Raw genomic sequence first — 12,485 nt, 5'->3', positions numbered from 1 at the left:
GGAATGTGATGAAAGAGATAAAAGCTCTCTACTATTATTCTGACATTTCACATTCTTAAAATAAAGTGGTGATCCTAACCGACCTAAGACAGGGAATTTTCATTAAGATTAAATGTCAGGAATTGTGAAAAACTGAGTTTAGATGTATTTGGCTAAGGTGTCTGTAAACTTCTGACTTCAACTGTAAATTCATTAGGCTACAGCATCTATTTCATTATGTTGATGGCTTGATGTTTTAAAGGCCTGGATATAGACACATTTTGTCAAACATATGCTGTCATCTCTTTCCTGTATTTGTTCAGGAAGAATATTATTGATGTATAGCATCACGTTTCCTCATAACCTCAATCATCAATTAGATAGGCCACAGCCTTGTGTAGCCTATGCATGCATGTGATGTGGAATTAATGACGCAGTGTAGTGTCATTGATGTAGAGAAAGGGTGTGACCTCGTGTTTTAAAATTGTTCCGGTGGAATAGTATTTATCACAGATAAACAAGAACACAAGCCAATAGCAACCAGAGAGAAGTAATTATGAAGACCTCTCAGTGCCAAACCAGAGTATCTCAGAGCGGCAGCGCGAGCTACATGAGCAACCTCAGCACCAGCGCAATGAACCCGCTCAGCAGCGCGAGCCTCATCCTCCTTGTTCTCCTCATCTCAGCGATCCCCATCTGCAAAAGTAAGTTTAATAATATATTTTGAGCATGCTTTGGTTCTTGTGCATTGCTAAAGGTCCAAGTCAAGATCTTAAAACGAAAAACTTTTTAAAGCAATGGAAAATGTTTGCGGGTTTGCTGTAGCCTAATTTAATAGGTTATGAAACATGTAAAGTTGTAATCAAAGGTTTTTTCAAACCATTGAATTTGGGCAACATAAATTGCTAATAGGCCTAATCAACAAGCTCAACAACAACAATATAAATGCTTAAAATAATTAGACTACAAAATAAAAATAGGTTCATCAATCATCTCACTTTGTTAGCTTTAATGTGTACAATTCCTGGAAGAAAAAAAACTGTAGACTAAAGGTAGTTGTATTTCAATCCCTTACAAAATGAATAGACCCATATCAATATTTAAACTCAAGGTTATTTCACATGCCAATCATTATAGTATTGTGCGTAATTACACATTATTGGGAACCTGCCCAAAGGAGAGAAGGTTGGATAAATATTTAAAAACTTGACATTTACTCAAGTCTATCTTAACTGCAGATTGTCATGATAATTATTGGTAAATTAACGTCGATTGTTGCCTGTTGCATTTAATTAAACGTTTGCCATGTCATCAACACTTTCAGCACTTTCATCTGGTAAATGTACTTTGTTCTGAAGAGGGCCTGGTGTCTCCCAGGTCGTTGCTACAATAAGAGCGCTAGATTTCATCGGAGGGCGAACTTTCGTTACAACGATGTTTTTCATTTAGCCTATATAATCTATTATCCAAGACTGTATTTTCGTTTGAGGGATTTTCGCTGACTGGAAATGAATTGATTATAAACGGGGTTGCATAGAGCACTGGTGTAAGCCTATAAACTCCCACCACCAGTACTGCGGCTTTGCAACCTGTTGTTCTAGGGCTGCAACTCACCTGGTCTTTAATAACTACCAGATAGAAACAAAAACAGAAGTGTTTCGGCCCTCCAGTACTGGAATTGAACAGCCCTGGGCTGGGTTTCCTAAAAGCATCGTACAATAGGTACAGTAGCAATAAAGCTAATCTTAATTCTATTGAAACTAACTGGAAGAAATATGATTTTAGTGCTATGATGATTTGGGGAAATCCAGCCCTATTTTTGAGTATGAAATTAGGCTACACTTTTATGACTCCCCCATAGCCATGTAACATACATAAACGACAAAAGTTGGAAAGGGAATGACCTCCTACTCCACAATCAGTTAATTTCACTGTATTTTGAACCGTAATGGGACGCACTATTGGAACTTGTTGTGGATGAGCCTGATCATTAGTTTCAAATTGACCCATTAGTCCTGTCAAACCTTTCTGGGAATAGCATCTATCGTGACATTGTTGCAGCTAGACATTTGTTTTGGTAAAATTATGATGTTAGTGTATTTACTGCACTGGCAATTTCTCTCTATTATTTATTTCATGCATGGTCCTCTTCTGCCTCTCCCACTCCTTTCTTTGTTCTGTGACAGACAGCTTGAATGTCCTACAAAAAAAGCAATAAAGCCCCCCCCCCCCCCCCCCCCCCCCCACACAGCAATAATATCACAAATGATTGAGACATAAATAGATTCAGAATGGCAATCGTGTCAATCACTCTTCAGTGACATGATAAATTGTATTTGTTAAGGGTTATTTGCGGTGACATTGAGCGATTGAACGCGGCTTTGATGCTCTTATGTGATAATTGGCACAGGTGTTTAGAGACATTTAAACCACGATGGCGACAGGAAGAGAACAGAGCTATTGCTGTGTGCTGTTAGGACAATTCAGACAAAAAGAAGGACAGAAGTAGGAAAGAGGGATCTATTAGGGAAAATAGTGGTTTAAAGAAAGGCCATTGTTGGATGTCAGTACACTTTTGGGATACAGAGCTGTTGGTTCATAGTTGGTCACCAGGATAACACAGAAAAGCTTCAATACACTCTCCAAGTTCCCATCCTCCTGTCATATTGTCAAAATGCATTAGTTTATGACTATGATCCACTCAAAATGGATTGTTATGGTTTTTAATCACGATTTACACACTCCTATTAGCTTAGTGATACCGCATCAATGTGATGATGTAATGATACTCGTGTCTGCCTGTGTTTCAATGGAAGGTTCTCCAATACAACAGCAGAGAGCAACACTAGACCAGTACCAGCTTCTCAACCAGGTAGGCCACAGAACTACAGTGTCTCTCTGTTCTCTCTCTCTCTCTCTCTCTATTTTCCCATACTAAGACTGAGCTGTTCCTCTCCTTTGCTATGCAGAGACATGTTTACTATTCACTCCCTCTCTCATAACAACACTCATCTTTTCTCCCATAGCTAGAAGATGTGTGCTCATCCTACCTTTCTGCAGACCTGCCATTTCGGGTGAGTAAGACTAGAATAATGTAATGTTCATATGAAAGCACGGAAGAGGATGGATGAATGTTCAATGTTTTCTTTCTCTGAACCTTCTCTCATATTTTCAAGTTCGGGATCAATTCCAATTATGATTAAATTTAAAATAGTCAATAACAGGCTTGAAATGAAAATGCTGTTACCACCGTATCAGACTATTGCGCTCACCTCTTTCCCCCTGCTCTCTGGTTGCTACCCTAGATACCCAATGTTTTAGGAGAACTCTGTGTGTTGATGCTTGTACAGAAGTCTAAGGTATTCCACCATTCATGTTCCAGCATAGTAGCTCAAACAAAAATGATATCACAAATATAAATACACACATTGTGGTTTATCCTACTGTGCGAGCACAACACAGTTGCATGTATATTCAGATTTGCAGTGTTTAATCATTCTCGAGTAAATGTAGTTTTATTTCATTGTCATTGCAGAAAGGATGGGACAATCCTAGTAAACGGGTAAGTGCGGCATCTGTTGAACATTGAAAAGTGTTCACTAAGGGTAACTAATATCAATGCAATCAACATCCAACCTTTTGACAATTTTTATTTGTGCGTGTATGTGTTTGCTTGCATATACAGTTTTTATTTCATTATGTTAAGCAACAAGGTGCTGGCTTAACAGAGGAGGCGGTAAGTTGGGTTAAAGCTCAATTTCACTGTGCACTGCTTTGCGGCTTGACACGAAGGCACATTGCATTTTCGTTTTATTATCTGTTACTTGTACTGTGTTTTTAGTATTGCATTACCTTTTTTATTCCATAACGTGAATTTTTATCTTGAAAAAGTGTTAGGTTTTAGCTTAGTTTTTATTTCTGGAGTGAACCAGACACTTTGCTGCATATCACATTACCACAGCTCTCACGTTCTCAAAATGCATGCCAGCTCACACAAACGTACACTCTATAGCTGCCCAGCTTGCTAACTTCTCAAGAATTGTCCTCCAAGGAGACAGGCCCATAGGTTTCTGGTATAAGAAATACCATAGTTTTCCCATCCCTGGTATGAAAAAGGTTGAAAGAAAACACTGCTCCACCTGCCAAAGTGCTTCCCTTCCCCTTGTCTCTTGCTCTGCATGCAAGATGTACACTTTCTTAAACTATTTTAGGTGTCGCATGTGTCCACACAGAGGCGTCATGCCCATAGGGGTCAGATTTGTGCAGTTTTTTGTTGTTGTTTCTCTGTAATACTACCTGGCAATTGTATGAAGTTGGTTTTATCTCAGATACACTACATCACCAAAAGTATGTGGCCACCTGCTCGTCGAACATCTCATTCCAAAATCATGGGCCTTAATATGGAGTTGGTTCCCCCTTGGCTGCTTCCACTTTTCTGGGAACTTTTTCCACTAGATGTTGGAACATTGCCCCAGGGACTTGCTTCCATTCAGCCACGAGCATTAGTGAGGTCGGGCACTGATGTTGGGCGATTAGGCCTGGCTAGCAGTCGGTGTTCCAATTCATCCCAAAGGTGTTTGATGGGATTGAGGTCAGGACCCTGTGCAGGCCAGTCAAGTTCTTCCATACCGATCTCGACAAACCATTTCTGTATGGATCTCGCTTTGTACACATGGGCATTGTCATGCTGAAACAGGACAGGGCCTTCCCTAAACTGTTGCCACAAAGTTGGAAGCCCAGAATCATCCAGAATGTAATTGTATGTTGTAGCGTTAAGATTTCCCTTCACTGGAACTAAGGGGCCTAGTCCGAACCATGAAAAACAGCCCCAGATTATTATTCCTCCTCCACCAAACTTTACACTTGGCACTATGCATTCCAGCAGGTAGCGTTCTCCTGGCATCCGCCAAACCCAGATTCGTCCATCAGACTGCTAGATGGTTACGCGTGATTTATCATTTCAAAAAATGCATTTCTACTGCTCCGGAGTCCAATGGTGGCAAGCTTTACACCACTCCAGCTGACATTTGGCATTGCGCATGGTGATCTTAGGCTTGTGTGCTGTTGCTTGGCCATAGAAACCCAGTTCCTTAAAAATATGATCCAAAGTGGTCATTTCAGGCAGCGCTGATAGGGATATTTAAGGCCATCCAAAAGCTGGTTTAGCGGGTAATGGCATTATTTTGACAGTGGAAATACAGCCGTGACTCACACTACCCATATGTGCATGGAACAACAGTAGCCTAATGTGCTTTTGATGCCTCTATACTTTGTATTTAGAAACAGATTTTTTTTCTCCCATTTTGTTTTATTTGATTAAAAACCAAGCATAGCCTCTCCTCTCAAATAAGGCTTTTTTTGTTTGCCCAATGCAATTATGAAGTAGTCAAGACTGTCAATAAAGGGGTTGGCTCCTGAGACCGCTTGGAAATAAATCTTAATCACCAAAGCTTTATTAAAATATAAAGTTTGAGAGGAGTAAAACAGGGAGCTGACATTCCCTTTTTTATCTATGCATTGTAGGCAGGCACACATTATTTTAGCCATGCAGGTCCGGTTTTGGACGTGCGTAAAACCCCCTCCATGATGTAGGCTACGTGTCCATGCCCATGGTGAACCTCCTATTTAGAAGTGATCTGGTCTGTAAAAATGGCTTGTTTTCCGTTTTATATGTTCAAAACCTACTATAACATAGACTTTTTTTTATCCTGGTGATTTTAACAACATTTATTTGTTGTTTCAAAAAAACGGATTGTTTTTCTTTCAATTTTATTACCACAACTTATTAGAATGATTCAACTTCTTGGTTTTATGGTGACAAAGTCCGTGTCAAGCTTGCAATGTAACTTCTGGAGGTGTGTGAACGCTACCTGATCTTTAAAATGGTTCTGATTATGTTCATAAAACATAGGACTATTTGGGAGCAGTATAACGGTGAGTTGACCTTCTCCCTTTCTATTTATATTGGATCAAAGTCCAGCAACTGTGAACAGTTTGGAGGCGCATAAACCCCCCCATAGTCAGCTTTGTTTTAATATTATATGCCCACGGGGAGAAATTATGGTGCCTACTTAAAACAAGTTGTTTTGTTTAGAATTTGATTAGACTTATTCATTCTCTTTTTAGGCCTTATCAATAAATATTTTAATCTTGCTTATTGATAATGTTTGGCATGTCCATGCTCAGCCATAATGCAATTTACAGTAGGTCTGGCCCCTATATCAGTGTGAATGCTATTGAAGCCATGTAATTACTTAGAACAATGTGGACTACAAATGGGTTCAGGTTAGCAGTTAGCAAAGATAGGTCTACATTTTGTTATTTGGCTTCCTTAAGCTATTTAACAAACTATAACAGACTAACATTGGAGTTGATTCCAAGGCAATACATAAAAAACGTAAATACACAGCTTGAAGCAACCACATATTTCGCCATGGCGCACGTTCTGATTGGCCAGTGAGGGGACAAGCCTCGACACACACCCACAACTTGTTTATTCATCAAAACCCAGCCCTTTCGAGCAAACGCAAGCAAGTGTGCCGAATATTGTGATAGTGAAAATGGCACAAATATTTCTGACACACCCCTGAACGTATAGCACTACCGCATGCGCTTAGATTTACCATTGTGTTTGGTTTGTTAAAATAGAGCCCTTAGTTTCTTTTAAAAAATTCCCCCAGCCAGGAGGATACAGACAGCTGAAGAGGTATCCCTAGATATGCATTTTTTTTTTATGATATAGAATTAAGCATAAGGATTATATTCTCTAATTTACGGAGGGGGGCCTAGCCCCCCTACAGACCACCACTAGCTATTCTGACATACTTTGTGCCCCCTCACATTTTTAGGGTGCGTGACACACCTGTTTACACATTAGTGTATCCTGTCTTGTTTGCATGAGAATTGGAATTACTCATTTCACCCTCACTTCCGCTGTCATCAGAATAACTGACGTGGGGGAACATCATTAGTGTAAATGAGATAAACAGAAAGTACAATGAAGGGAGTAATTTTCTGCCCTGTCTGAATAATTCATGGAAGGCTGTATTTTTAAGTGCCAACCATTTTCATCTCAAGTCTCCAAGTCATTGTAATGGCACCGAAATGACATCCCCTATTTCCTGTGATGGCTTCATTAATTCATTTAGGATGTAGCTCTGTTTACAGTCACAGGGCAGAGATTGGCTTTGCAAAGTTCATCCTCAGAGGATGTTAGCACAGTAAAATCAAGTTGAGTTGACAAAATGTAAAACTTGTCAACCAGATAACAATCAAAATATGATGTCTTTCCTAGACATTGTGATTACGCCATGAAAATGTGTTTTTATCTGATTGTAATCGGTTATCTGACATCACTTCAATTCCATCATAATGACATCCCACACCAAATGTTGTCCAATGTTACCTACGCATGACGCTGGTACATTACATTAGTAGAGAAGGTATAGCACTTCAATGTCCTGGCATGGCCTGCATGTGGAGAGCGTGCTGTCACTATGTGATGTGTCGATCTAAATGAACACAGGGTTGTACTGAGGACTGTGTGTGTACGTACAGTTGAAGTTGGAAGTTTACATACACTTAGGTTGGAGTCTTTAAAACTTGTTTTTCAACCACTCCACAAATTTCTTGTTAACAAACTATAGTTTTGGAAAGTCGGTTATGACATCTACTTTGTGCATGACACAAGTAATTTTCCAACAATTGTTTACAGACAGATTATTTCACTTATAAATCACTGTGTCAGTGGGTCAGAAGTTTACATAGACTAAGTTGACTGTGCCTTTAAACAACTTGGAAAATTTCAGAAAATGTCATGGCTTTAGAAGCTTCTGATAGGCTAATTGACATCCTTTGAGTCAATTGGAGGTGTACCTGTGGATTTATTTCAAGGCCTACCCTCAAACTCAGTTCCTCTTTGCTTGACATCATGGGAAAATCAAAAGAAATCATCCAAGACCTCAGAAAAAGAAATGTAGACCTCCAAAAAGTCTGGTTCATCGTTGGAGCAATTTCCAAACGCCTGAAGGTATCATGTTCATCTGTACAAACAATAGTACGCAAGTATAAACACCATTGGACCACGCAGGAAGGAGACATGTTCTGTCTCCTAGAGATGAACGTACTTTGGTGCGAAAAGTCCTAATCAATCCCAGAACAACAGCAAAGACCCTTGTGAAGATGCTGGAGGAAACAGGTACAAAAGTATCTATATCCACAGTAAAACAAGTCTTATATCGACAGAACCTGAAAGGCAAGGAAGAAGCCACTGCTACAAAACCGCCATAAAAAAGCCAGACTACGGTTTGCAACTGCACATGGGGACAAAGATCATACTTTTTGGAGAAATGTCCTCTGGTCTGATGAAACAAAAATAGAACTGTTTGGCCATAATGACCATTGTTATGTTTGGAGGAAAAAGAGGATGCTTGCAAGCTGAAGAACACCATCCCAACCGTGAAGCACGGGGGTGGCAGCATCATGTTGTGGGGGTGCTTTGCTGCAGGAGGGACTGGTGCACTTCACAAAATAGATGGCTTCATGAGGAAAGAAAATGTGGATAATTATGTGGATATATTGAAGAAACATCTCAAGACATCAGTCAGGAAGTTAAAGCTTGGTTGCAAATGGGTCTTCCAAATGGTCAATGACCCCAAGCATACTTCCAAAGTTGTGGCAAAATGGCTTAAGGACAACAAAGTCAAGGTATTGGAGTGGCCATTACAAAGCCCTGCCCTCAATCCTATAGAAAATATGTGGGCAAAACTTTAAATGTGTGTGTGAGCAAGGAGGCCAACAAACCTGACTCAGTTACACCAGCTCTGTCTGGAGGAATGGGCCAAAATTCCCCCAACTTATTGTGGGAAGCTTGTGGAAGGTTACCCGAAGTGTTTGACCCAAGTTAAACAATTTAAAGGCAATGCTACCAAATACTAATTGAGTGTATGTAAACTTCTGACCCACTGGGAATGTGATGAAAGAAATAAAAGCTCAAATCAATCATTCTCTCTACTATTATTCTGACATTTCACATTCTTAAAATAAAGTGGTGATCCTAACTGACCTAAGACATGCAATCTTTACTAGGATGAAATGTCAGGAATTGTGAAAAACTGAGTTTAAATGTATTTAGCTAAGGTTTATGTAACCTTCTGACTTCAACTGTATGTGTGTGTCAGTGTTGCCCAATTCCGAATTGAATTGAGAATGCATCAAATTCCAATTAAATTCTGCAATTTGAATTGAGGTAGTAAACAGGATACAAAATTGCAATTTGAATATGAATGAAAGTAAATAGAATTCAATTAAATTAAATTCAAAGGCCTATTCTATTCTATATTAGGTATAGTCAAATCAAAGTTTATTGTTCACATACACAGATTTGCAGATGTTATCGCTGGTGCAGTGAAATGCTTGTGTTTCACCGCTTGTGGTTCAAGCAATTCATTGTACCTGCGATAAACATCTGCAAATCGAGCTCCAACAGTGCAATAATACCTCGCAAACAATTACAAAATAAGTTATCTATGATGAGCCATGACTAGAATACAATGCATATAAAGTGGAAGAAACAGTACGTAAACATTATTCAAGTGACCAGTGTTCAATGACTATGTACATATGGCAGCAGTCTAAGGTGCAGGGTAAAGTACCTGGTAGTCTATACAAATATACATATTGAACATAAAACATGTCATTATATACATGCATAAAAGATGTTGTTGAAACGATTGATTTCAGGACAAACTCTTAAAAGAACGATCAAGGAAAGCAACCTGTTTATGAATATTCATATATTCATTATATTTCATTAATCACTTACATTTTGTTCAATATGGGGAAAATACCACATTTCTCAGAATGCATTAGTTTAACCCTCAAGTTGACCCTGTGGGATTCAAAAAGAAGCCAAACAAATTAAATGTTTGGTGGAATTATAATTGGCTATTCTAAGCACTAATGTTAAAAGAGTATATGAACATTCCAGAGAAAATTGATATTTATTGTTATCTGGAAGTGTGACCAGTCAGATTCAATGAAACTCATTTTCTATGACTGATTGGAATTTATTTGAATTGCACTGAATTAACTTCTACTTTCTGTCACTCAAACTCAAATTCTACATCCTGTAGGGTGTGGCCAATTCAATTAGAATTTCAACTCATGATTGGAATGGGAGTCAATTCAAAATTCTGTGGGCGCCTGCCCTCGCACGGATGTGCTCGTGCACATGGGTGCATCCACTGGAGCATGCATTCATACTTGTGTCTGTGTGGATGGGATGTTAGGGTGTGTGTGTGTGTGTGTGTGTATGTATATATGGACTCCTCTCTGCAGTCCCCAGCCCTCTGTCTCTATGTCCGGGCAGTTGTTCATGTTTCTTCATGTCTGTCTGTATGTGGATGTTTTGTGGATGTGTCAGTCCCCTGTGATGCACCCTCTCCTGCAGCTAGTTCCTCAACTCCATACCAGACGAGAGAGAGGAGAGGAGTTTGTATTCCGCGTATGTACACTCTGCATGTTCCGTTTTACATCTACTCGGCACCTGTCACTTCTTTGGAGAGGAAATCTCTCAGTAATCTCTTAGACTCGCATATAACAAAGCCACCACAATTTGCAGTGTTTTGTTATAGTGTGATACTAATCGTCGAATTAAAGATCTTGTGAGCACCCTTTGCTTTTATTTAATTGGGAGAGCTAAAACTCTTGATGTTCCCTTTTGCAGTCAATTTAGGGCATCTGGAGGCTATTCTCTTTTCACTTAGCCAATGCATACAGGATTTGTCATTTTTCCAGTGTGTTGTCCTAATATGAGACTGTTTCATTGTGCGTATAGAGGCTACCTTTTTTACACACATATTGTCACTCTCTGTACTCGTCTACATTAGCTGTTCTTTTCCATGATTCAGGTAATTACAGTCTAAAATTAGTGCATCTGACAGGTGAACATCCACGTCGCTGTGCTTTAACTCAACATAATTAATCCTTCATTCTACCTGGGGTTGACATTCACATAGTAGCTACATCAGAATTGTGAGTGGAAAAGTGCTCAGCTTAGTGTGTGTCTGTTTACGGCAGGGACTCAATGGGAGTGACGTCTGCTCTAATGGTTTTGCCTACGAAAGAATGAAATAAGTGGAAAAGGAGCTTCGACAGATAAACAAGGATATCTAGCACACTTCTTTCTGTTCCAACTGAAATGTTGACTTTTTTCATTTTAAAGCGGTTGTCGGCTGAATAAATACTGCCTTACTCAAGTAAGACAATACCTGAATTTCTATCACCTGATCATTGATATCCTCTGTGCTTTCTGTTTAGGATAATCTCCAGGGACCTGGGGGAATTCAGAGCAGAGGGTACTTCTTATATCGGGTATGAATACACACATTCAGGGAACAGGCATTAACTCAATTACAACGTTTATTTGATTTCATACATCAGTAACATTTGTTTTTCTTTCTTACAGCCAAGAAATGGAAGAAGATCCCTAGAATTTGAGTAAATGTAAGGTTTGGGGTATTTCTCATTGCCATTATCATTAGTAAACACTGCTGTAACACTGATGTACATTTACTAGTGTACCCTGAAAGGGTTGGGAATGGGGGGAAAAAAACATGTCAAACCGTAATCTGACAGAGTGGGGAGGCAGGTTTCCATGAAACTCTTTGGTTATTATTACTGTGAAAACATTTATTATCATGAGTCGTAGCCTACTGTGTTTGTACTTGCATGGCCTTGACCCTTTAAAACAACGTGTTACAGAGTCCCTACTATACGTTGTACAGAGATGACACAGAACCAGATAACCGAACAGGCACAACCATCATAGAGTGGTCCAGACCTCCACCAAAACGAGGTTGAAAGAATGAAGAAACAAAATGAAGAACAAAGAAATGAGAGTCTAAGTAAAATAATCTTTGTTTGTCCAAAAGTCTTATTTGTGTTTTGATGATGTGTCTTTTGAATTAAAAGCATTGTTATATGGTTATCTTTGTGGTGGCATGATTTTGCAAAAAGACAGATACTGCTTATGAAACTTGCACAAAGAGGTCCTGACGCAACTGGAAAATTGTCAGTGAACACACAAGAGGAGTGTGTTTGTGTGTGTGTGTGTGAGCTGAAATACTCTTGACCATACTTAGTGTGCTCAAAAAAACAATGTCTCTCTCTGAAACATTTCCTATGACACAAGATTGAGATCTCACCCAACACTATTATGTTGCACCCGCGTTCTGGAATTAAACTCTACCTTTCAAACAGACGAAAGATCAGAAAGGCTGATTATAGTTTCAGTATACCAAAACCTCATTGTTTCAGCTACCAACTATTACATTCAGGTGAAGAAGTAAACTCATTCTGATGACTTACTAATTGTATTTACCTTATAGCATTGAAGCTTTATTAATGGTTTTGTTTATTAGGAAAATATTTGTGGAGAGTCAGGTCTGGAATATGGAATAAAAATGTATACTTTGTTTTTGTCACCTAGTAACTATTATCAGACT

General features: G+C 39.1%; 1 protein-coding gene across 1 annotated transcript; it reads left to right on the top strand.

Moving 5' to 3' along the window:
• The first annotated feature begins 514 nt into the window (after nucleotides 1-514).
• Nucleotides 515-11,968, top strand: nmu (neuromedin U). Its single transcript, XM_020492014.2, has 8 exons — nucleotides 515-683; nucleotides 2,796-2,851; nucleotides 3,006-3,053; nucleotides 3,285-3,338; nucleotides 3,515-3,541; nucleotides 11,299-11,352; nucleotides 11,447-11,484; nucleotides 11,743-11,968. The coding sequence occupies exons 1-7, from the start codon at nucleotides 536-538 to the stop codon at nucleotides 11,480-11,482; spliced, it is 423 nt and encodes a 140-aa protein (XP_020347603.1). The 5' UTR covers nucleotides 515-535; the 3' UTR covers nucleotides 11,483-11,484; nucleotides 11,743-11,968.
• Nucleotides 11,969-12,485: the final 517 nt, after the last annotated feature.

This window comes from Oncorhynchus kisutch, linkage group LG10, assembly GCF_002021735.2.
Source record: "Oncorhynchus kisutch isolate 150728-3 linkage group LG10, Okis_V2, whole genome shotgun sequence".
In the NCBI taxonomy this organism is placed as follows: Eukaryota; Metazoa; Chordata; class Actinopteri; order Salmoniformes; family Salmonidae; genus Oncorhynchus; species Oncorhynchus kisutch.
Note: the sequence above shows the minus strand (reverse complement) of the source record. Positions and strands in the feature narration are given on the sequence as shown.

Excerpts from the sequence above, each read along its gene's own strand:
- nmu (XM_020492014.2), top strand. The coding sequence starts at position 536 with ATGAAGACCTCTCAGTGCCAAACCAGAGTATCTCAGAGCGGCAGCGCG. Across the intron at positions 2,852-3,005 it reads AGTACCAGCTTCTCAACCAG|CTAGAAGATGTGTGCTCATC; the intron begins GTAGGCCACAGA and ends TTTCTCCCATAG. Across the intron at positions 3,542-11,298 it reads GGGACAATCCTAGTAAACGG|GATAATCTCCAGGGACCTGG; the intron begins GTAAGTGCGGCA and ends CTTTCTGTTTAG.